The sequence below is a fragment of the Podarcis erhardii genome (genome assembly GCF_964252035.2).
Source record: "Podarcis erhardii genome assembly, chromosome: 2".
Lineage (NCBI taxonomy): Eukaryota > Metazoa > Chordata > Lepidosauria > Squamata > Lacertidae > Podarcis > Podarcis erhardii.
Genome location: NC_138498.1, coordinates 118,067,028 through 118,092,047, shown reverse-complemented (window position 1 = coordinate 118,092,047; position 25,020 = coordinate 118,067,028). Strand labels below are relative to the sequence as shown.

The window sequence follows — 25,020 nt, the reverse complement described above, 5'->3', positions numbered from 1 at the left end:
GGTGTTGTAGTTTGTTAATGGTGCTGACAGTTGCTAGGAGACCACTGTTCCCCTTGAAATAAAAAAATTAAGGTCATATATATATATATACATACACAGTGGTACCTCGGGTTAAGTACTTAATTTGTTTCGGAGGTCTGTTCTTAACCTGAAACAGTTCATAACCTGAAGCACCACTTTAGCTAATTCCTCCCACTGCCACCGCGCCGCTGGACCACGATTTCTGTTCTTAACCTGAAGCACTATTTCTGGGTTAGCGGAGTCTGTAACCTGAAGTGTATGTAACTGGAGGTAGCACTGTGTGTGTGTGTGTGTGTGTGTGTGTGTATAAAATGTTCATAACTGCATATATAAACCACATGTCTGAAACCCCACAGAAAAAGTCCTGAAACCATTTTGTCCCTCCTAAATTGACCTCAAATATTTCTCTGCAAGGTCGAAGGAAAATGGAAAAGCCTCCCCATTGTCTTTTTGTTCACAAATCCTGTCTTAAGGGTATGTCTGTGAATGAATAGGATGAGCCCGTGACCTGGCTCAGGAACTAAGTATTTATCATTACAAAAGACTGGCCAGGCTCCCCAGGTAATCCAATCAAGTGACCATTAACAGGTAACCTGCCAGACAGGAGATAAACAACGCACTCAGACTTCTGTTGTGGACTGCCCTTTCTGTGATGTAGGTATGATATATCTGGGGGGTGGTCTTGAGCTACACCCCTTCTGTGATGTATGATGTTTCTGGGGGGCGTGTCTTGGACGGGCGGGCAATTTAAAATGTCTATATAAGGATGGGCACACCTTTGTTCTGGGTCCTCCTCCTTCTCTTGCGTGTGAAGGGGGCACCCTGTTGCAACAGTTCAATAAAGATCAGGCTTACTAGCTGCTTTGCTTCTCAATATTCTCTGGTTGGCCTCTGTTATTTTCTCTACTGATGGAAAACCTACAAAGGACTCTATAAGGGCTCTTGTGTCCCCCATAAGGGAATAAGGGCAGTTTTTTGTTTATTACACCCTCATGGAGCTACAGTTCCCAAAATTCCCTGTGAAGCCGGATTTATTGTTAAACGGCTCTGAGGATTGTAGTGTGTGCTTAGTCTATATCTGCCCAGATTTGTAAAGTTGGCAGGCCTTTGGTTAGATCCTATGCCCTTACATCCTATGCCCTTTTAAAATATCTCTTTCTCTCTCTCTCTCTCTCTCTCTCTCTGTGTGTGTGTGTGTGTGTGTTTGAGGGGGCTATTGGGTTGTTGTTTTTATTTTGTATTAGGTAGTTTGTGGTTTTATATCTTGATTTTATTCTGCGACCCCTGGGTATAGGGTGGTATATAAATTCAATAAATTATAATTAGCATTTGGGGGGGATATACTTTTAACTGCTGGTTTTACTTAGAATTTGTTCCAGATCAATTTATTTTTAACGTTTGGCTTTTCCTCTCTCATGACACAGAAATTATAGAAAAGGAAAGGGGAATCCCTTGAATCTACTCTGTGCTCTAGTTGTCACGAAGGGTTAAGCTGAGAGAGTCGGGATTTCCAGAGCGGCACTGCGGACGGAAATTGTTCTGACTACTGAAGGCCCTCCTCTTCCTTTTCTCCCCCTTCGCGACTCTATGGTGCTTTTCTTTGCTGCAAAGTAGAGGCTGGAAAAAGAGGTTTTTCAGCTCCGGGGAGGGAATCCGGTAAGTGAGAAGCGCCTTGAGGCAGGAGGAGCGGAGAGCCGGCCTGGAATAGGAAGGTGTGCTTTAGGGATCTGCTGGATCAGACAGACCCCTCCCGGACCAGCCTCCTGCTCCCAGCCAGACCTCTCTGGGAGGCTCAGAGGCGGCAAGGCAGCAGCCAACCTCCTGCTGCTCTCTGCCTCCAGCACTTTGCAGGTAAACTGCTCCTGAACATGCAGGTTCCACGGAGCTGCGATGAGTTTTGGAACATCCTCCGTGGATTTCTCTCTCTCCACCCCCTTTAAGCATAAAGTCTATCAAGGACTATTCTTCATCATGGCTATGTCTTGCCTATCTCTTGCTTGATATGTCTTCAGGGACATTATGGCAGGGGTGGCCAGAAGTCAGATGGGGTGCTTTGCAGTACAGTGGTGCCACAGGTTAAGAACTTAATTCATCCTGGAGGTCCGTTCTTAACCTGAAGCACCACTTTAGCTAATGGGGCCTCCTGCTGCCGCCGCTGTGCAATTTCTGTTCTCATCCTGAAGCAAAGTTCTTAACCTGAAGCACGATTTCTGAGTTAGCGGGGTCTGTAACCTGAAGCGTATGTAACCCGAGGTACCACTGTACAATTTAGATAGTTCTGTTCCTATGATTCCCAAGAGCGCCTCTCTCATCCTACCAAGAGTATGTTACTGGGGACTCAACGGGGAAGGCAAAGGGGCGACTTGGGAAACATAGAAGCAAAGTTCTTAACCCAGGGTACTATTTCTGGGTTAGCGGAGCCTTTAACCTGAAGCGTCTGTAACCCGAGGTACCACTGTAGATCGCTAAGTGTCTCTAAGGCTCTTTGATTGCCTGTGGATTAGAAATAGCAGCAACAACTCCTTCTCCCACCCTGCAGAAATGAAACAAACAGCTTCTGAATGTGAGAAAGCACAGTGGGAAACCAGGACTGGACTCTTGTGTGAAAGGGCTGTAATCAGGGTGACGTCTGCACTATGCATTTAGCACAAAGTAATTCCACTTTAAACTGTCATGGCTTCCCCCAAAGAATCCTGGGAACTGTAGTTTGTTAAGGGTGCTGAGATGGTTAGGAGACCCCCCCCCATTCCCCTCACAGCTACAGTTCCCAGAGGACTGAGCATGCTCAGTTTTTCACGGAATACTGACTGATGATTGGTGGGATGGAAAAACATGGGGGCAGAGAATGGAATGGAGTATCCTGAACAGGAGTGTTCTACGATGCAACTTTTTGCTGCAGATCCCACTGATTCTTTTTCCTTGCAGAGGCACCGGGCCTTATAAACAATCCTGGACCTGCCAGTTGACATCACCGAGAAACATGGGATAGCAGTGTGTGAGTGATCCCTGCCAAACCCCGGAGTTAAGAGGGGTGATGGCGTCCGAACGCAGGAATGCAGCTGTCTGGGCTGTCCCCCGAGATGCCCTGCTGGAGGACACAGTGAAGACGGAGGCCCAGGAGGAGGCATCGGAGTCTGAACCAGAGGAGGCTGCAGGAACAGGCCCCTTGGCCGTCCGCTCAGAGAGCCTCAAGGAATTGTGGGAAGGGACCATAACAGAGCACATTAAGCAGGAACCCGAGGAAGGGCCTCAGGAGGAGTGCTGGGGAGCTCAGTGTCAGGGGCTCCTGAAGGCTGTGCGGTCTCCGCAGTCTGAACCAGGAAACCTGCAGCTGGCTAGCAATGGCCCAAGGGACGCTCAGGCTTCCTTTGAGGGGCGACCAGAGATTGGGCGAGGCAGGGTGATCCGCCACCTGCCCGGCCCTGGAGGAGACATCCCCCCGCCCACCCACAGCATTTTGGCCCTGGATTGTGGGGAAGTGAAGAAGGAGGCTCCCAGCCAGGAGGTGGAGCGCCTGTGCTTCAGGCAGTTCCTCTACCAGGAGGCCGAGGGGCCGCGAGATCTCTGTGGGATGCTGTGGAGGCTCTGCCACCGGTGGCTGCAGCCGGAGAGGCGCACCAAGGAGCAGATCCTGGAGCTGGTGATCCTGGAGCAGTTTCTGGCCGTCCTGCCCCCGGAGATGCAGAACTGGGTCAGGGAAGGCGGGCCGGAGACTTGTGGTCAGGCAGTCGGCCTGGCGGAGGATTTCCTGGAGAGGCAGCAAGAGAACGAGCACGAAATACAACAGGTGAGAGGGCAGGAGAGCAGTCCTGGGAAGAACAAAAGGAACAGTGGCAAGGAGCCCAGAGGACTAGCCATTGGGGCAGTTTTTGCTGACTGTAAATATGCATTGGACTGACTGTTCCTTTAGATCAGATATAGGCAAACTGGGCCCTCCAGATGTCTCGGGACTACAGTTCCCATCATCCTTGACCCAGTGGTCCTGCTAGCAAGGGATCATGGGAGTTGAAGGTCAAAAACATCTGGAGGGCCGAGTTTACCTATGCTTGCCCTAGATGGTTCGAAAATGGGATCTGGCCGAATCAGCAGGGGTTGGCTGTATTGGCAAAGTAGAACCTCCAGGTTCTGAGGCAGTGTACCTTAGAACGCCACTTGCTGGGGGAAGACTAAGGATGGTGGGCAGCGCACTCTCTGCCCTAATGGACCAGCTTCCACTGCTGTGAACAGGCAGTCAGTGTTGGTTAGAGAGAAGCTATGTGGACACAGGAGTGATGCTCCAGTCCCTGTCTTGAGACGGGCTGCCACATCCTGCCCCAGCTGGTTCAATACATCCCCCTTCAAAGACAGCGCAGAGGACAGCCTTTGCCTGAAGAAGGTCTCCTTGAGGTTCTGGAGAGCTGCTGCCAGTCAGTGTAGGCAATACTGTGAAAGATGGGCCAATGGCCTGACCCAGTCAAAGGCAGGGAGTCTTTGGCCCTCCAGATGTTGCTGGACTCCCACTCCCCTGACCCCTGGCCATGCTGGCTGGGGGCTGATGGGAATTAGAGTCCTGTAGCGTCTGGAGAAGCCCCAGAGGTTCCCCACCCTTGAATCTCAGGCGATTCGCACCCATTTCTTTGTCTTGTTCTTTCTGCTGTTTCAGGTCCTCTGGCCCTTCAAGGAGAAAGCGGATGGTTCTCCTGAGGCCGACGGGGCTCTGTCAGACTCCGGCGAGTGGCCCCTCATCAGAGTGGTCAAGCAGGAGGAGACAGCTGCTGATGCCCCTTGGCTGGGTAAGGAGTCTTTGGCTGGGGGGAGTTCTCTTGTGGAGCAAGTTATGGAAGTGAGGGGCCACCACAAAAAAGGCTCTGGCCGTAGATCTAACTGACCTTAGAGGTGCACTAGCAATCAGGATCTCTGAAGCCACTCTTAGGGCTTGTGTGGGTTCCTGTAGGTGGTCCCTCAAATAACTGGGCCCCAAGCCCCTTACAGTGGTACCTGGCAAGACGAATGCCTCGTAAGACGAAAAACACGCAAGGCGAAAGAGTTTTTCGTTTTATGAGTTGCTTCGGAAGACAAATTTCCCTATGGGCTTGCTTCGCAAGACGAAAACGTCTTGCAAGTTTGTTTCCTTTTTCTTAAAACCGTTAATACCCAGGGTGCATTGCTTGAAGAGGTGCAGTTGCGACTTGACTTCGAGGAGCAACTCATAGCACGCGGTGTGGTAGCCTTTTTTGAGGTTTTTGAAGACTTTGGTGATTTTTGAAGCTTTTCCAAAACTTCTTTTGCAGCCATTTGGTAAGTTAAACTTTTAAAACTTTTTTGGGGGGTTTTGGATTTTGGGTTGGGGTGTTTGGAATTCAAGGACTTGGTGTTGGGGCGGGGTTTGCAAGAATCTGGAAGCTTGTGTTTTTCCCCCCTGCATTTTTATGATTTTTTTGTGACCATTGGGGCACTCTGCTGTTGTTAAAAAAACAGATTTCTGGGTTTGAATTTCTGTGTGGTGGGTGGCTGGGGGAATAGTTGGAGAGGAGTTTGCAAGAATCTGGAAGCTTGAGTGTTTTTCGTTCTGCATTTTTATGATTTTTTTGTGACCATTGGGGCATTCTGCTGTTGTTTAAAAAAAAGATTTCTGGGCTTGGATTTCTGTGTGGTGGGTGGCTGGGGGAATACAGTGGTGCCTCGCAAGACGAAATTAATTCGTTCTGCGAGTTTTTTCGTATTCCGAATTTTTCGTCTTGTGAAGCACGAAATCCCATAGGAATGCATTGAAAATCAATTAATGCGTTCCTATGGTCAAAAAAAGTCCAAACAAAGCCAAAGTTGGTACAAAAAGAGTTTATTAAGTGCTCTTTAAAGTCACACATACAGTAAAGAGCATTTCAAAAATTGAAGGAACAATAAATTAAGTTTCTAAACATGACAGAAAAACATTTAAAAATCACCAAAGTGTACAGTACATTTTCTAAGACTCTGGGGGACAACTCGAAGAAGGTTCCTCTTCCACTCTTGGCTTCTTGCTGAAGCACCTGTCCATGGTCTGCTGCTTCTTCCGCCTTTTCAGCACCTCCCTGAAAGACGACATGACCCTCGTATCAAAAGTGTTCGCAAGGTCACGTGTCAGGTCCTTGTCAGGGTGGTGCTCCTCTGCAAAAGCCTGCACATCTTTCCACTTCTGGCAAATGTCCCTCAGTTCTTTGGAGGACAGCCGTTCCTCAGTTGCTTCCTCCTCTTCCAGCGAGGCCTGTTACACGCATTCCACCGTCGTGCTTCCGGATCATCTCTTTCTTCATTTCCAGCGTAACCTTCTGCTTCTTCCTCTCGCCGGCCTCTGCAGCAGCAGTCTTCTTGGGTCCCATGGCAGCACAGCTCCTACCTTCGCAAACCCCCCCCCCCAAAAAAAAATCAGTGCTTGACATCCAAAAAATTCAAAAGCACCCACCCACCCACCACACAGAAATTCAAACCCAAAATCCAACACCCCCCAAAAAAAGTTTTAAAAGTTTAACTTACCAAATGGCTGCAAAATAAGTTTTGGAAAAACTTCAAAAATCACCAAAGTCTTCAAAAACCTCAACTGTTCCCCTAGCCACCCACCACACAGAAATTGCAAACCCCTCCCCAACTCTTCCCCCAGCCCCTCGCCAACTGTTGCAAACCCTTCCCCAACTGTTGCAAACCCCTCCCCAACTGTTCCCCCAGCCACCCACCGCACAGAAATTCAAACCCAGAATTTTTTTTAAAAAAACAACATGGCCCAATGGTCACAAAAAATCATAAAAATGCAGGGAAAAACACACAAGCTTCCAGATTCTTGCAAACCCCTCCCCAACACCAAGTCCTTGAATTCCAAGCACCCCAACCAAAAATCCAAAAAAAACCCAAAAAGTTTTAAAAGTTTAACTTACCAAATGGCTGCAAAAGAAGTTTTGGAAAAGCTTCAAAAATCACCAAAGTCTTCAAAAACCTCAAAAAAGGCTACCACACCACGTGCTATGAGTTGCTCCTCGAAGTCAAGTCGCAACTGCACCCCTTCAAGCAATGCACCCTGGGTATTAATGGTTTTACGAAAAAGGAAGCAAGCCCATAGGGAAATTCATCTTGCGAAGCACCTCAAAAAATGAAAAACTCTTTTGTCTAGTGAGTTTTTCGTCTTACGAGGCATTCGTCTTTCGGGGCACCACTGTAGTTGAGAAGGGGTTTGCAAGAATCTGAAGCTTGTGTGTTTTCTAGGAGGTTTGGTGCTTTTGATTTTTTTTTATATGAAGCACTGATTATTATTTTTGGGGGGGGGGGTTGCGAAGGTAGGAGCTGTGCTGCCATGGGACCCAAGAAGACTGCTGCTGCAGAGGCCGGTGAGAGGAAGAAGGAGAAGATGACGCTGGAAATGAAGAAGGAGATCATCCGGAAGCACGACGGTGGAATGCGTGTGACAGACCTCTCCAGGGTGTATGGGAGGAATCCATCGACCATCGCGACCATCCTGAAGATGAGGGAGAAGATCCTTGCGACTGATGCAGCCAAGGGAGTCTCCAGGATCGTGAAGAACCGCCCAGCTGTTCTGGAGGAGGTGGAGAAGTTGCTGCTCATCTGGTTAGAAGAGAAGCAGCGTGCAGGGGACACAGTGACTGAGGCCGTCATTTGTAAGAAGGCCAAGGCCTTGCACGCAGACCTCGTCCGGCAACAGCCAGGAACCTCAGGTGAGCCAGAAGTCTTCAAGGCAAGCAGAGGCTGGTTCGACCGGTTCAAGATGAGATCTGGAATCCACAGCGTGGTCAGGTATGGAGAGGCTGCCAGTTCTGATGTTTCTGCGGCTGAAGACTTTGCAGCGGAGTTCCTGGAGGTTGTGATGACGGAGGGCTACGTTCCACAGCAGGTCTTCAACTGCGACGAGACCGGGCTGTTTTGGAAGAGGATGCCCAAAAGGACTTTCATCACTCAGGAGGAGGCCAAGTTGCCTGGCCACAAGCCCATGAAGGACCGTCTGACCCTGCTCTTCTGTGCCAACGCAAGCGGCGACCTGAAGATCAAGCCCCTGCTGGTGTACCACACGGAGAACCCACGGGCCTTCAAGAAACACAACGTCGACAAGGAGCAGCTGAGTGTCATGTGGCGATCCAACAGTAAGGCATGGGTCACACGTGTGCTGTTTGTGGACTGGGTCAATCTTGCTTTTGGCCCTGCTGTCAAACAGTACCTGCTGGACAACGACTTGCCGCTGAAGGCTTTGCTTCTGATGGACAATGCTCCTGCTCATCCTAAAGACCTTGAGGAGGACTTGTTGGAGGAGTTCGGCTTCATCAGCATCATGTTCCTGCCGCCTAACACCACGCCACTGCTCCAGCCGATGGATCAGCAGCTCATCGCCAATTTCAAAAAACTCTACACCAAGGAGCTTTTCAGGCGATGCTTTGAGGTGACTGATTGCACCAACATCACCCTGTGGGAATTCTGGAAGGACCACTTCGACATCGTCACCTGCTTGAAGATGATCACCACGGCCTGGGACGGGATCAACCAGAGAAATTTGAATTGCGCTTGGCGCAGCCTGTGGCCGGACTGTGTGGCACCAAGTGACTCTGATGCACCCGAGTCAACAGTGGTGCAGGACATTGTTTCCTTGGGGAGGGCCATGGGCCTGGAGGTCACAGAGGAGGACGTCAGCGAGCTGGTGAAGGAGCACGACCACGAGCTGACCACCCAGGAGCTGGTCGAACTGCAGGCAGAGGCTGCGCAGGAACAGGCCTCGCTGGAAGAGAAGGAAACAACTGAGGAACGGCTGTCCTTCAAAGAACTGAGGGACATTTGCCAGAAGTGGAAAGATGTGCAGGCTTTTGCACAGCGGCACCACCCTGACAAGGACCTGACACGTGACCTTGCGAACACTTTTGATACGAGGGTCATGTCGTCTTTCAGGGAGGTGCTGAAAAGGCGGAAGAAGCAGCAGACCATGGACAGGTGCTTCAGCAAGAAGCCAAGAGTGGAAGAGGAACCTTCTTCGAGTTGTCCCCCAGAGTCTTAGAAAATGTATGTACAGTACTGTACACTTTGGTGATTTTTAAATGTTTTTCTGTCATGTTTAGAAACTTAAATTATTGTTCCTTCAATTTTTGAAATGCTCTTTACTGTATGTGTGACTTTAAAGAGCACTTAATAAACTCTTTTTGTACCAAATTTGGCTTTGTTTGGACTTTTTTTGACCATAGGAACGCATTAATTGATTTTCAATGCATTCCTATGGGAATCCGTGCTTCGCAAGACGAAAAATTCGGAAGACGAAAAAACTCGCAGAACGAATTAATTTCGTCTTGCGAGGCACCACTGTATTTGATTGTTATCCAGGCCCTCCTTTTTCCTTGGGGAAGGAAAATCTCTCTTTCTAAGGATCCCTTCCCCCCCCCCAACAGATGGTGAGGAGAAGAAGATTGTACCAGTCAATTCTGAAGAAGCTGAACCACATTGGATGCTGCCAGGGAGAGCAGAACGGACTGTATCACGATATGCCGACTGGGGACCAGCATCCGAAAACCAGCAGGAAACTCACCCCCATAATGAAGAAGGCAAATCCGTTCCTTACCAGCTCCCTGCCATGCCAGTCCAGCAAAGGTTCCTCAAGGGTGAGACATGCGCTGAGTGCGGAAAATCCTTTCGCTGCAAGGCGGAGCTCACCAAACACCAGAGAATGCACTCAGGAGAGAAACCCTACATCTGCTCTGACTGTGGGAAGAGCTTCCGCAGGAGGAATGTCCTAGTTGCACATCAGAGAATCCACACTGGGGAGAAGCCCTTCAACTGCCCGGACTGCGGGAAAAACTTCAACCAGCGATCACATCTTACGGCACATGAGAGAACCCACACGCAAGAGAAGCCCTTTGCTTGCCTGGACTGTGGACAGAGCTTTAGTAGGCGCACTGGGCTTGTGTCTCACCAGAGGATCCACACGGGAGAGAAGCCCTATCGCTGCCAAGACTGCGGGAAAAGTTTCAGGCAGAGATTTGATCTTATTCGACATCAGAGAATCCACACGGGCGAGAAGCCACACCAGTGCCCCGACTGCGCCAAAAGCTTCAGGAACAAATCCGCTTTCCTCGTGCACAGACGGATCCACACCGAGGAGAAACCGTACCCGTGCTCTGGGTGCGGGAAGAACTTCCGTCATCGCACCAACCTCCTCGCGCACGAAAGGATCCACACGGGAGAGAAGCCCTACAAGTGCGGAGAGTGCGGGAAGAGTTTTGGTGACGGGTCGTCCCTCATGAAACACAAGCGAGCTCACACGGGCGAGAAGCCGTACAAGTGTGCCGAGTGTGGGAAATGCTTCTCTCAGAACGCCGGCCTGGTTCAGCATGAGAAGATCCACACGGGAGAAAAACCCTTCCAGTGCCCGGACTGTCCCAAAAGCTTCCGGGACAAGTCGGCCTTTGTCGTTCACCACAGGACACACACGAGGGAGAAACCGTTTCACTGCTCGGTCTGCGAGAAGAACTTCAGCCATCGCTCCAACCTTCTCAAACATGAGAGAACCCACACTGGGGTGAAGCCATACAAGTGCCTGGAGTGCGGAAAGGGCTTCACTCAGAGGCCAAATCTCCTCGTACACGCGAGAAGCCATTTGAAACAGGAAGGGGAGATTGGCTAAGAGGGTGGGGAGAGCTACCTCAATGGGCATCCCCGGTTGGAAAATAAAATAAGGTCCTGAGTTTTAGAGATCTCTATTTTGTTGCCATTTGCCACTGTTATTGAGTGGCAAAGAGGAAGGTCAGGGGAAGTATGTGCTTTTTATCTGTGGCATAAAAGGAATGGGAAGGTGTCAGGCTGCGGTCAAATCTCATAGCAGATGGAGACACCAACTTGAAAAGGTCCTTTCCGCATCATTCAGTAATTAAATTAAATTAAGAATACAGTCATACCTCATGTTACATTCCCTTCATGTTACGTTCTTTCAGGATACGTCCCGTGGTGACCCGGAAGTACCGGAAAGGGTTACTTCTGGGTTTCGTCGCTCGCACATGTGCAGATGCACAAAATGATGTCATGCGCAGACGCAACAAATCACAACCAGTGCGTGCCCAGACATGCCACTGCAGGTTGCGCTCTTTTCATGTTGCGAATGGGCCTCCGGAACGGATCCCGTTCGCAACCAGAGGTACCACTGTACAGTCGTACCTTGTATCTCAAACACCTTGGCTCCCAAACTACCAAAACCTAGAAGTGAGCGTTTCGGCTTTCAAGCGATTTTTGGAAGCCGAATGTCTGGCATGGCTTCCACAGCTTCCGATTGGCTGCAGGACGGTCCTGCGGCCAATCGGAAGCCGCACCTTGGTTTTTGAACAGATCTGAGGTGTCGAATGGACTCCCGGAACGTATTCTGTTCCAGAACCAAGGTACGACTTTATCAGGAAAGCCAAAGGTCTGTTTAGTCCAACATCAAGTTTTGCACAGCTCAGTTTAGTTTCTTCTTCAGATGTCGCTGTCCCAGGAAGCTTTGCCCCACAGCCACTCACAATGAACATTAACGTCTTCAGAGTATACATTACAGTTAATTTATTTTAAAACAAAAACAGAAACCTGCGCATCTGCTGCAACAAATGTCAATGGTGGGGGGGGGAGGTGTCTTTATTCCATCATGTGCCACCACCTCGTGGGAAACGCAGGGAAAGGAGAGCAGGTTGCAGCGGTCAGTAGTCAGTGGCCCTGATAGTGGAGCCAGAGAGTCCTGCCCGATCTTTGAGAGGGGTCAATTCCACAGGCATGTGTTGTTCCAGCTGTTAGTATCCAAGGAGGGAAATCAGATGCACCTGGTGCCGAAATGATGCTCCTTGGGGGAGCACTGTGTATTTGGGGTGGGGCTCAGGAACACATGGGAGGTGCCCTGCATAATGTATAGGGCAGCTCAGCCCATGGGGCCCCTTCCAGAAGCTGCTGGACTGCAATTCCCATCCTCTCTGACCCCTGGCCATGCTGGATGAGTCAGAGGGGAGTTGGAGTCCAGCATTATCCAGAGGACACCCCATTTGATGCCCCCAATAGACAGAATCCAGCCTGCAAATAAGGAACGTTAATGCATCCACTCAAAATACATTTAACTGAGCAGAAGCCCCGCTCAATGCAAGAAGGTTTACTTCTGACAAGGTGTGGAGATGGCAAGGCTATTTCTACAGAGGGCACTTGAAGATGATGCCCTGCTCAATTTCTTTTTCATTTTCTTCCCGTCTGAGGTCTCCAGAGCAAGGAGCTATCCTGCCTGATGTGGGTGAAGGGGTTCATTTTTCAGTCATCTATTAATCCAATGATGCCTGCATTTTCACAGCTGCATAAGATATTGTGGGGAGAGGAAGGTTTCCTAGAATTGCGGAGTTGCGAGGGGTCCTGAGGGTCATCTAGTCCCACCCCCTGCAGTGCAGGAAACTTTTGCCCAACGTGGGGCTCAGACCCACAACCCTGGGATTAAGAGTCTCGTGCTCTGCCAAATCAGACCTCTCAAAAGGAAAACAATTTATTAGGACTCCAAAAAGTGTGACTGTCTCTTTAAGAAGTGAGCTGCAGAGGGAATTCTGGGAAAAGGAAAGAAAATGAAAAGAAGAGCAACCCATTTTTGCTTGGTTATTTCTGCTGATTTTGACTGGAAGGAATCCTCTCAAAGGGCCCTTGGAAAACTGCCCAACCTGCTCTTGGCGGGTAAATGGTTTTTCGTCAGTCACTCTGGTCTGGAGAGAAACTCCTGCTGGGCCGGAGAGGCAGATTTAGTCCCCTCAGGAGATAATGAGGTGGGTTTCAAAGTCATCCATATTAAAGATAGGGAGGAGGGTCTCTCCCGAGAACGAGGCTCCTGAGAACGTGTAGAGTTCGGCTCCTGAGTCAGCGTCCGAAAAGGACACACGTCCCCCTTCATAGTCCAGAGTCACCCGGATCCTCCTGGGCTCCTCACTTGGGGACAGAAGAATGGAAACAGGGGAGGTGGAGGCCCAGTACTTCCCTCCCAACTTCCACAGAGCCCAGATTCCTCCCTCAGGACTGAAGTCAAAGACGCCCTTTCTCCTCACAGACTTCCTGGCGACCCCCAAACCCCACCATTCCCCACTTCCGACAATGACTTCCCAGAAATGTCTGCCTGCTGTGAATCCCTCACGTCCCAACACACAAAGCCAGTCACTGAATCTCTCGGGATTATCAGGCAGGGCTTGAGGCTTGTCTCCCCTGCTCACGCTTTTCCCATCCTCCGACAGGATGAGGCCGGGATGGGCTGTGTCTGGATCCAGAGTGACATTTGCTATTGGGGAGAAGATGAGGGAAAGAGAAGATCAGGCAGAGTCAGCTGAGAGACAGAAACGGACATCCTGATAAATAAATAAATAAATAAACCCCCAAACCCCCAGATTCCCTTTCAGATCAAGGGGATTTCTTTGCACCGCATGCAAGACTGAGACTCCTCCTTGCAGATTCTCATCAGAATAAATATCTTCCTTGAGGGTTTTTAAATCAGTTTCCTTCACTTTCTAATATTCGATGTGTATTGTGCCTGCCCTCCTCTCAACCCAGGCATTTTCTAAGAGGAAAAAACCACCCAGTAAACCTTTTACTCAGCTCTTCTGTGTTATCTAAGGGGAAAGAGCGGAGAATTGGAGGAGGCAGGAGAGGAGAAAATCTGCTTTCCTCTGAAAATCTCTGTGGGAATTGGCCTTTGGGGACCTCTGGGTTGGGCTGGGAGATGAGGACCCCCCATAATAATAATAATAATAATAATAATAATAATAATAATAATAATAATATTTGCATACTGCCCTTCATCCATTGGTCTCAGGGCGGTTCACAGCATAAAAATACAACATTAAACCACATATAGGCCTCCCCTCACTTTCGCGGGGGTCACGTTCTGGGCCCTTGTGCCTACAAGTGAAAATTGTCTTAAGTGGGGAGCCTGTTTATTCCTGCTCCCCATCTCTCTCACCCACTTGGTCTCTCCTTCCCTTCCTCCCTACCATCTTGGAGGTTTAGGCCTTGCCGCCAGGGAAGAAGAGGCAGGTGGCAGGGCAATTTTACAAAGGACGGCTTATTCCATGCTTCTGTTTTGGATGTAATATATACCATAAAACTAGTTCCCTGGGGGAAACGGGGAATAACTCAAAAAGTTACCAGTCAGGGGCTAAGGCAGTCATGATAGGCAAGTGTAGGGTTGCCGTATTTTGAAGAGCAAAAAAGAGGACACATTTGCCAACTTCTACCCTTAACCATGGAGCGCTATGACGACACTCATTTTAAATACCCCTACTCTATGTAGGCTTTCGAAGCTGTGATATACTGCTAGTAGCAATGTTCTTAACTTTCAACAACAACAACAATAATACATATTGCTCCCTCGCTTGCCACATGAAAGTATTTGGGCTCATGTTCACATCTTTGTGAACACAAGTGTGCACAGAACAATTTATTAAACTGTTAAACATGTACATATGGACTCTCCTTAAGGGCGGGGGGGTCTTAACTCTTGCCCTCCCAGACTCCTTCTCCAAGATCTTGTAGCTGAGCCAGTGTCCTTTTAGTTCAGTCACAAGAGAAGGGTTTTATACAGGATGTGGCCAGCTTAAGATGCTGCTCTGTTGCGATTCTTTGCTCAAGGCTAGCTTAGATGGGTGCCTTAGATCTGAGTCAATGCACTATAAATTTTTTCATGGGTTACTGTAAACCAAACCAAACAACTTGAGACATTTTGCCAAATTTTAAAAATCTGCCCAGGGGAGAAATTTTAATCATGAAAATAGAAGGCCTGTCTGAGAAAAAGAGGACATGTGGCAATCAGTCCTGAAAAAGGTCACATGGAAAAGCAACCCAACTCTCTCTAGGCAGGAATGAAACTCTTCCCTCTTTTATCTGATCCTTCTGGGCAATTTCTCTCCCTGCCTTCTGCACCTTCAAGTCCACCCTCTCTGCCTTTGTGGTACAAACAGCAGGGCTAGAATCAAGCTGTACAGAAGAGAGACTTGACCCCCATGAAACACTAGTCCCCCCTCCTGTGAATTGAGGTCTTCATGTGAAATTTACCTTTCTGAAGATTTCTGGATGACTGAACATCTGAGGAAGCAAAAAGACAGGCTTAACAGGCTACAATGCAGTAGCTTAAAAATAAATCTTATTTTACAAAACATCAACATAACATAGCATCTGTTGTTTCCTTATTTCAAGCAAAAGATTAAATCATAGAACACATAATTGCAAAGATGACAGCTGTAGGCCTAAGTAGTGATGTTAACTATTGTCCAAAAGATTACTCTTGAGAATGTAATATCACTAGGCCTAAGGAATTAAAACAACTACCGTATTTTTCACTCTATAGGACGCACTTTTTCCCCTCCAAAAATTAAGGGGAAATGTGTGTGCGTCCTATGGAGGGAATGCAGGCTCCTTGGCTTCAGAGATAGCAACGCGAAGCGAAGCCTCCAAAGCGCAGAGGGAGCGCTCCCTCCGCGCTCCAGAGGCTTCACATTGCTTTCGAAGCCTGAAGAGCAAGACTCTCCTGGCTTCAGCAGAGAGGGAGAGCTGTGCAGCGCCCCTTCAGCCAAGTGGGAGGAGAAATGGAAGGGGCTCTGTTTCTCCTGCGTCTTCGCTGAGGGGGCGCTGAGCAGAGAGGGGGAGAATTTTTTTCTTGTTCTCCCCTTCTAAAACAAGGTGCTCCGCTAGGGACACCATGGAAGATGGCCGACAGTACCATCTCTCCAGCTCACACGAGGTAATTTAGAGGCTGAGATGGAAGTAATCAGCCTCCCAAATTCTTCCCGGTGGAAGGGAAGATGCAGTCTCATCCGCCTCCCCACAAAACACCCCCGAGTTCGTAAAGAAGGAGGGGGTGGGGGCACTGGATGGAAAGCCCTCAAGAGAGCTCGTATCTCCTGGACACTGTCTTCATGAGCGCTCCCAGTTCCATTTCTTAAGGTTAAAAATTGGATTTAAGATTGTACATGCTTTGGGCGAAGAAAGGGTATTTAATCTGCCAACTACAGCCACTGAGGTGCTAAGAGTGACGGAAGGAAGAAGATAACATCAAAGAATAACATCTAAGCCAGTATGTTGGAACAGAACGGAAAGGAGGGGATAAAACTTTTTCTACTACAATAATACCTAACAACACCCCCCCAGAAGAATCGTCTACACTACCTATAGCAAGAGAGATCGGAAAATATAAACTGTGTGGAAATAATAATACTAACTGAAGCCTTTGTTATTTTTAAATACTTGGAAGAAGATAAATGACTCTCCTGTGATGCACTATTTAATCGGGATCTGCCATTATGAGACAGACTGAGTTGCAGAGATTAATAGTCATAGGGGGAGGCGAGTTCTTACTTTGTTATCATATCTGTACTTCATGTCTGACTTGGCAAACCTCCTCTGGAAAGACTAATGTTTGGTGCAACCTGTCTGAGAAAATTAATGAGCAAATGCCTAGATTTTATTTCATCGGAACTGGGAAAAGATGGTGTCTGCCACCAGAGAACGACTTTTGGATGGATTCGGCATAAACACCAGCGTGTGAGGACATACTGCAAGTAAAAGACTTACCAGCTGCAAAAAAAAAACAAAAACAAAGGAGAGTCACACAAAGTTCACACAGAAGCATATTATTGCACGACTCAGAGGCTATGAAAGAAAGAAGGATAACAACAGGAAGATTTAAAGAAGGGACTATTGGAAACTTAAGGCAGTAGAAATATAACATGATTGGACCCCACTGAACTTGAAGCATGGGAACCCCCAACTAAAAAATTACAATTTGGCAAAATATTTGGACTTTATGTTATGTATTTGTACAATTTGGAATATTTAATGTGATTTGATTGGATTGCTAAAATGGAAAACTTAATAAAAAACTCTTACTTAAAAAAACCCAACAAGGTGCGTCCTATGGTTGGGTGCATCCAATAGAGCGAAAAATACAGTAACGTGTTTAGCTGTGATTCCTGCATTGCAGGGGGTTGGACTAGATGATCCTTGGGATCCTTTCAAACTCTGCTATTCCATGATTATATGGAAAAATCAGAAATGGTAAACCATACCAGAAAATGGCGGAATACAATCATTCAAAATCCACAAATGAAATGGGGATCTGAGCTGGATGGATGAAGAAAGGTTTAACATCTGCCCCAAGTAAACTGGTGGGGGAAAGCTGTTGAAACTGGAATTTCCAAGCATGCTGACAAACCAAATTGCAGAGGAAGAATCTGCAGAGCTTTACCCTGTAATTCCAAGAGTCTTGTGCAATGGGGAGTCTATCCTCATGGAATGGGGCTGATCTCAAAAGAACTGTGGGAACTCTGAGGAGATGGGGATGGCTGAAGCACGAGAAATGGCTGGTGAGGTTGAAACTCTGAGGAAGAGGCGGCTCAGGCCTTGGCTCTGCTACTGGGAGACCAGCCTGGCAGGAGGTGGAGGAGGGACAGGGTGCTTGCGGGCGCCCTTCTTAACACAATTCACGAGGGATAAATCCTAGCAAATTTTGAGAAGCCCCAAAACCTCTCCAGATTGTGTAGAGGAAAAATAAAATGAAAGGGAGATTCCCTATACATAAGAACTCGATACGATGGACACTGGACTGACCCTGCAGGATCCTTCTTAATGGCTTTTTAAATATATCGTAAGGCTCTGAGGCTTTTCCCCACAATCAAGCAGTATATAAATTTTATGAAGGAAAGCAAAATCTATAAAATTAAGGGAGAAACCAGGATAATAGTCTATTGGCGGGAAAGGAACTCAGACTGGTGTGCAGGTTCAACACAGAACAGACGGTATGCAGAACAGGCGGTTCAACACCCATGAAATATCAGTCTCCATCCCTCCTGTCAAATTGTTCCTCCCCTGGAAATTTACCTTTCTGAATCTGAAGCTGTTTTCTGTATAACACAGCATCTGAGGAAGCAAAAAGATATAAAGTGTAAGGGCAACACTCTTCCACCAGAAATAAATCTCCATACAAAAATAACACTTCATAACGTGGCATCCTTAAATTCAAGCACAATTATTAAATATTAATTAAATTGTACAAAAAATAATTAAAAACAAGAAAATCATAGGAAGAATCTATGAAAATAACTAAAGCTTTAAAACTCAGCAATCATAAAGCAAGCTTACAAATAAGAGAATAAAAATATTCAGCATGAATCCTGCTGGTCTCTGAACTTTGTTCCTGAAATTGGGCTCTACATTCTTGGACTGGAGGGGAGGCAGAGCAATAGGAATCCCGTAAAAGGATGCGAGGGGAGATGGAGACAGCCTTAACATGGTGGGGGGAATATTTAAAGCCAAAATTGTGAAACATAAGGAGAAGCGAAGTTTGATGAGGAAGAATTGGCAGAGCTCTCAGGCAAAAGGAAGCCCTTCCTCACAAACCTTCTACAAATCTTTAAGGTTGTTAACAAGCATAATTTTGCCCTTTTGGGCTCATGTGCTCTTGCTTCCACTCTCAATGGGGGAACTCTCAGGAGATCTTGAAGGCCGAAGCCCTAGATCTGGCAGCTGCAGGGGGACGTCTGAGGAGGAGACGGCTCAGGCCTTGGCTCCAGGCTGAGAAACAAGCCTGAGCAGGAGGCAGAGGGGGAACTGGGGGCTTCTTAATGCCCTTTGACTCCATTCAGAGCAGGAGAACCTCCAAAAGGACAACCCCAGATTGTGCAGACAGGGAACCACAAGGAAAAGGAGGTTTTGTATAGCTGTAAACAGAAGCACATGGGAGGAAAAAATCCTGACTTTGCTGTACACTCTGGTTCAGGCTTTCTTTACAGGATCCAGCGTCACAATATACATGGGCCATTCTGGGGGACAGGAAATGAAGGCTAGAGCACCAAGAAGGAAAGGATCCTGGGGTTACTCAATTCCATGCAATAAGAGCCTGGCATGTTCAGTTCTGAAGAAGTAACAGAATTCCCAGGGTGAAATCCTGGCAGCCAGTTTTCATTACCTTTCCATTGTTTCATTGTATTCTCCACAAGGTGATTTAGATCACAGGATTCCAAGATCCTGTTCCTCAGATCTGGAGGGAAAGCCAGTGGCTTCTCTGGACTCTCTCTTTTCTCATACCTGGTGAAAAGAAAAACAATGAATGGCCCCATTGTGGCCCCATCTCCCTGATTATTGCAGGAGATCTCAATAAGATGAACAAAGTGGAAGTTTATTTCCCACCAGGTTTATTTCCACCACAGATGAGACCTCAGTCCAAAACCCCTGAGGACAGCTGTCAGTGGCTTCATAAGGATGCTCAACATCACAAGGGACAGGATGTAACCCCAAGCGACACCACCGGAGGGCTCCCATGGCATCCAATGATGCTGCCCCATAACAACTTTCTGGGAAGGTCCCCGGACTTAAGAAGCAAACCCCTGAGGTGGAATGCCTGCAACCCCTCCCTCCCTCCCTGAGCTTCTCCAGAGGATGTGAGGGATGTCCAAAGCTGGCCAGCAGTCAAGGAGAACAACCTCCACCCTCCCTCCCTTCACCCCCTCTCTCACCCAGGAAGGACACAACCCTGTGCCCCATGGGACTCTCCCTCCAGAGGCAGGAAACAACTAGACCCCCCACTCCAGACCACCTTCAGCTTCTCACGGTGGAAACACTCCCGAGAAAAGGATCCCACCTATTCTAGACCAACAGACCTTCCCTCCCTTAGTGCCTCAAAGGAGCTGAGTTACCAGAGTTGAGGGGCTTCTAGTTGGACATTGAAATATGTCCTAAGCTCTTCCCAAGCATCTTTGGGACTTTCTCTTCTAGATGTTTGAAATTACCAAAAAGTAAATGAACAGAAAGTGTGAGGTGCTGCAGGGAGTGAGTCCTCCAGTCTCCCCCCTGCAGGCATTGGAGGGCCATGTTTGAGGTTCCTGCATCTCTGCTTCAAAGAATGGAAATGAGCCAGATCCACTTACCTTTGCAGGGTCCTTCTCACATCCTAGAGGGGAAAAGAAAAGGGAATTCACTGCACACCACAGGCCAGACTAGGAAGACCCCCTCAGACCCTGCCCCTCGCATGTCAGTCTGCCTGGCACACGTGAAGGTTTTGGGTAGGAATGGCTGAATCAGCCAGTTTTGGTTTCTCACAGTTTTATTTTTCCATTCTGAAATTATGAATTTTTCCAGTATGAAGTTGTTCACATTTCCACATCACAGCTGAAGGGCATTCGGAGACAAAGCATCAGCAAAGAGCAGAAGATCAGCTCCCTTTCCATCAAGAACACAGACGAATCTCTACTCTGCATTCAGGTGAGTTCAGCATCCCAGGTCTCTTAGGTCTTCCTGTCCATTACAAACCTGACTAGAGGCTCCATCAGCTCAGCCCCTGCACTCCTTGCATACATGAAAGGGGCACATGAAGGATTGGAGGCAGCCTTCTCCTGGAGCCTTGGGCTGTTCCTGCCACCATCTTACCTGCAGGAGTTCACTCGCTGGCTGCTGACTCTTCTCCTCCATCTCCTGGATGATCCTCTCAAGAGAGGAGAGTTTCCTGGAGAGTCTGGCCAGCTGCTCATCCCTTCTCCCTGCAATCTCCTCCTCCACCTCTTCCACGTGAGTCAGCAGACGTTTTTCTTGTTCTTCCAGGAACTGGCGCAGTTCTCTGAACTTCTCCACGGCCTTCAGCCTCTCCATTTCTGTTAATTTCTGCAAGAAAAGAGGAGGTCAGAGTGTGGAAGGTGCTCAGCCCTCAAAACATCAGGAAGAGAATTGTGAGAATTCCACAAGGAGGACACTTCTTATTTTTCAGAGACATGAACCCTCCAGTTACTAAAGAAGTAAACCTTTATTTTGAAGGGAGACCCTCTCCATTGCTGTTTCTGTTGACTTCTATTTTGCAGAGGGCTACAGCCTAAAGGAAGGAGCATTTTTTCTAGGCACAGATGTTCCCTGCATGTTTTGGGGCATGGCATAACCAGAGTTCGAAGTTGTTCAGAGAACATCCAGGGACATAAAACTCCCCTCAGTTTAGGCTGGTGCCATTTAGGTGTAGGAAGGCAAAAGAAACAGGAGGAGGAGGAGGAGGAGGAGGAGGAGGAGGAGGAGGACAAAGTGCAGAGTTCATCCCCATAGCTCCCTTGTTTTCTGTAAAGGTTCAAAATGGCCTGAGTTTCCTAAAGATGAAGGAGAGCACACATTTAGAAAGACAACTCTTTAGTAACATTTATGGTAAATCAGGATTTGAATTGACCTGCTTCCACCCTCTCAGCTCACAAGTCCTCAGGCTTCTCCTTCACTGCTTTTTACATAATAAATGACAATGGGAAATAAACTCAATTTAGCTGCATTCAAAGGTGAACTTACCTAATTCGCAATTGCTGGAAAAATATGGAGACTGAAACAGAGCAGTCTTTTGAAATTCACACCTCTGAATTTTTCAAGGTTGAACAAGCCAGGTAATGTTCACAAAAAATGTATTTATGAGGGTGAAGTACATTTCAAAATATTTATACAAGGAGGTAGCCACCCTAATATCTAATTCATTTTCAGAATAATAAATGAATAAACAAACTGATATGGAAAAGGAGAAATAGGAAGAAGCTGAAATGGGCAGATTTCCCCACCCTCCTCAGTCCTGACTCAATTCTTCAAGTGCTTGTTTCCTCCCTAGTAAGAATAGAGACAATTACAATGAGGTCTTTGCATTCCTTGTCCAGGGCTGCTTGATGGGCCAGAATTTCCTCTCTCTCTTTCCTCAGAATCTCCAGGCGACGACAGATCTCTTCCTAAAGAGAAAATGAAAAACTCAGGTTTGATTGAGACACACAGAGAGGAGGTGAATATTACCCTGGCTTCTTGCGCCCAGTGGTCTTGCTATAATAGCAAAGTAATTTATTCGAGGAAATAAAAGTCCAGAGGTTTTCAACCTTTTTGGGTCCATGGCTCCCTGGACCAGCTACCTTTTTTCTGTGGCATCCCTGTGGGGCTCTGGGACCCAGTTAGGTCACCCCTTGCTTACAGACTTCTACCTAGTCTTTGCAGATGCTTCTCGGGGATATCAAGGGAGATCCCTTTGTCCCCCTGGCAGAGAGAAAGACTTCAACTCCCACTTCTGAGTCATCCCAGGAGCCCTCAGGCTTCCCCTGGGCTGCTTTTTACATAATAAACAAGGATGAAATCATGCCATGCCTACTTTGGACCTGAAAAGTAAAAAGAAAACCTTCCAAGAAGAACCCACAGCTATTTCTCCCCCTCAAGATCCAGGGATCTCCTACCTTGTACTCCTCGGATGCCTCCTTCAGAGGAATCACCTCGTGGTGTTTGTGCTCCTTGGATCTGTCACAAACCACGCAGATGGGGGCTTCATCCTCCTTGCAAAAGAGCTTCAGGGGCTCCTGGTGCTCCTCGCAGACTCCTCCTTTCCCTCCTTCCTCCTTTCCCTCTTGAAGGCTGAGATTCTGGGCTATTTCCACCATATTAGCCAGTTGCCGGTTGGGGATGAGGCTCCTTCTCTGGACTCTTTCTCTGCACTGAGGGCAGGAAGCCTCTGCCTCCGATTCCCCCCAGCACTGGATCAAGCAGGATCGGCAGAAGTTGTGCCCACACTCTGGGATGGTCACTGGATCCTTGAAGTAATCCAGGCAGATGGAGCAAGTGGCTTCATCACGGAGACGCTGGATGTGACCCCCTGCAGCAGCCATGGCTCCCTCGCACCGAAGATCCGAGTTAAGTTTCACTTTCTCCCTTTTCAGCCACTGGGTGTTTCCCTTCCTGGAAATGACTCATTGATCACATGATCTTTATTTTATTTTTTAAAACTAATATGTCTCCAGTGCTTTGCAGTTCCTGAATGTTTTCTCAAGGAGCAGCGAATGCTTTTTGATTGTGTTATAAGAATTTTGAGTTGAATAAAGTTTTCTTTTCCTCTGTATCAATAGGGGAAAAAATATTTGCTATCAGTAAAGTCTCCCCACTTGTCTGCCCCCCTTCATTGCTCCCTGTCATGCTCAAAACCACGGTAGAGTCGGCTGTATTGCTTCCTTTTCCAGCCACTGTGAGATATTACAATTGTGTTCACTGTCTCTGTACTAATGTTACTTTCTTTAATGCTAGTTTTATGTTGTCTCCCTACTGAATGTAACTTTGTATCTCTGAACTAAATGTAACTTTTTTAGTATAAAATGTACCCACTGCAGTGGCGTATCGTGGGGGGTGCAGGGGGGGCCGGCCGCACCGGGCGCAACATCTGGGGGTTAGGGTTAGGGGGTGCAAATCCACGGGTTAGGGGGTGCAAATCCATGGGTTAGGGGGCGCAAATTACTTGCCTGCCACTGACCCACTGTCTTGCAAAAGGAGAAAATAATGAATGCTTCTCTCTGTGAGGGAGCCTTCCCAGACCCGCTGAAAGAGGCGGTTATCAAACCGCTTCTTAAAAAAAATATATCTTTAGATGCTGCCAATAGGGCCAACTCAACCCAGTCTCAAACCTTCCATTCTTGGGCAAGGTGATTGAGCGAGTGGTTGCTGAACAACTCCAGGCACGCTTGGAAGAAGCGGACCATTTGGATCCCTTCCAGTCGGGATTCAGGCCTCATCATGGGACTGAAACTGCCTTGGTCGCGCTGGTTGATGATCTCCGGCAGGCTAGGGACAAAGGTGAGAGCTGTTTCCTAGTTCTGCTGGATCTCTCAGCGGCCTTTGACACCATCAACCATAACATCCTTCTGGAGCGTCTGGTGGGGCTGGGAGCTGGGGGCACTGTCATACGTTGGTTCCGCTCCTTCCTCCTGGGCTGTGCCCAGAAAAGTGGTGTTTGATTTCTGTGACCCAATTTTCCAGTCACACCTTGTGTCATCCTGTTCTCACTGCAGCCAAGCAGATGCCCAACGGGAAGTCTGCAGGCTTGATTCAAGCGCAAGAGCCCTCTGCCCCCCTGCAGATCCCAACAACCTGGATTCAGGGTATTTAGAAGCATCTCTGCCTCCAACCGCAGAGGCAGAGCACAGCCATCATGGCCAGTAGCCATTGGTAGCCCCCAGGAATTTGCCTAATCCACTTTTAAAGCCATCCAGGTTGCAGTTTTGCAACACGAGGAGGGGGCGGCAGCAAGAGGGTCCTTTGTGGCAAAGCAGAAGTCCCAGTTTTTCTCCCCGGGACCCTGGGAACTGTAGTTCTGCGGGTGAAGGTTAATGGAGTTCTGGGGTTGCTCATAGAATTGTAGACTTGGAAGGGACCCCAAGGGTCATCTAGCCCAACCCTCTGCAATGCAGGAATCTTCTCGCCCAACACGGGACCCGAACCCACAACCCTGTGATTAAGAGTCTCACACTCTATCAGCTGAGCTACTCATTCAGTTCAGTAAGCTTTAGTTGAACTTCCTGCATTTCAGGGGGTTGGACTAGATGACCCTCGGGGGTCTCTTCTGTTAACAGAGAAATCTGAGGGCTCCCTTGGACAAAAAACAAGGACACCGGCCAGGAATACCAGAGCAAAACAGCAGCCGGTAGGCTTGGTCTTTATTGAAGACTGTCGCGACAGGACTCCCACCTGCCACAAGGTGGAACAAGATGGAAGCCCCGAACAAAAGAGACCCCAAACTTTTATTAGTTGCTAATCCCCATGTTACATCCCCCCCAACTACATTACTAATACATCATGGTTACATCATGAAAGGGGAGGTCTGGTGGCATCCTGGACCCTGCCCCATGGTTCTCCTTGCCCTCCACTAAACACCCATCAAGTGTAACAAAAGAGATATTTACATTTCCCTGTTTCCCAGCCAAGTTATAATCACACCCTTTTGTCTTCATCTGGGTTTGTTATTTCTGGAATGGGACTCAGGTATCAGGATGCCAGGGATTATCACTCAGGCAGAGGGGCTGCTGAGTAGCTGAGCTCACATGTCTATATGAATTTCTGAAGTTTTCCCAGTGAGCCCGTACATAGATACATCTATCAGTGAATTATTACATTTGGTATTGTGCAGCAAAGGCCCTCTGAATAGATAGGAATAAACTGTGATGAAGTGTTTTGTGGGGACAAATCACAAAAGTCACAATTGTGATTGTGCTGGTTTTGGTAGTGGGCTGCATG

General features: G+C 48.0%; 3 protein-coding genes across 4 annotated transcripts in view; 1 reads left to right on the top strand and 2 right to left on the bottom strand.

Moving 5' to 3' along the window:
- LOC309336608 (uncharacterized protein) overlaps positions 1-25,020 on the bottom strand; it is a 135,820-nt gene that overhangs the window by 8,315 nt on the left and 102,485 nt on the right. The gene's annotated exons all lie outside the window — the stretch shown is intronic.
- LOC309336652 (uncharacterized protein) lies at positions 1,543-10,705 on the top strand. The gene is made up of 4 exons (XM_081852754.1): positions 1,543-1,677; positions 2,947-3,808; positions 4,664-4,793; positions 9,408-10,705. Exons 2-4 carry the CDS (start codon positions 3,056-3,058, stop codon positions 10,637-10,639), a joined length of 2,115 nt encoding a protein of 704 aa, XP_081708880.1. The 5' UTR covers positions 1,543-1,677; positions 2,947-3,055; the 3' UTR covers positions 10,640-10,705.
- Positions 12,505-22,698, bottom strand: LOC309336934 (zinc finger protein RFP-like). Of its 2 annotated transcripts, XM_081853458.1 has the most exons (7): positions 22,203-22,698; positions 21,618-21,713; positions 20,404-20,634; positions 19,905-19,927; positions 18,947-19,065; positions 17,860-17,898; positions 12,505-13,270 (listed from the first exon to the last, which is right to left on the bottom strand). In XM_081853458.1, the coding sequence occupies exons 1-7, from the start codon at positions 22,626-22,628 to the stop codon at positions 12,753-12,755; spliced, it is 1,452 nt and encodes a 483-aa protein (XP_081709584.1). In that variant the 5' UTR covers positions 22,629-22,698; the 3' UTR covers positions 12,505-12,752. The 2 variants fall into 2 exon arrangements, with proteins under 2 accessions (XP_081709584.1, XP_081709585.1); XM_081853459.1 differs by lacking the exon at positions 17,860-17,898.

Bases quoted from the DNA above. Each gene is read 5' to 3' on its own strand.
- LOC309336652 (XM_081852754.1), top strand. From the start codon at position 3,056: ATGGCGTCCGAACGCAGGAATGCAGCTGTCTGGGCTGTCCCCCGAGAT. The intron at 3,809-4,663 runs GTGAGAGGGCAG...CTGCTGTTTCAG, and splicing joins ACGAGCACGAAATACAACAG to GTCCTCTGGCCCTTCAAGGA. The intron at 4,794-9,407 runs GTAAGGAGTCTT...CCCCCCCAACAG, and splicing joins TGCTGATGCCCCTTGGCTGG to ATGGTGAGGAGAAGAAGATT.
- LOC309336934 (XM_081853458.1), bottom strand. From the start codon at position 22,628: ATGGCTGCTGCAGGGGGTCACATCCAGCGTCTCCGTGATGAAGCCACT. The intron at 19,066-19,904 runs GTAAGTGGATCT...TCTTTTCACCAG, and splicing joins GTGAGAAGGACCCTGCAAAG to GTATGAGAAAAGAGAGAGTC. The intron at 17,899-18,946 runs GTAATGAAAACT...TTGCTTCCTCAG, and splicing joins TACAATGAAACAATGGAAAG to ATGCTGTGTTATACAGAAAA.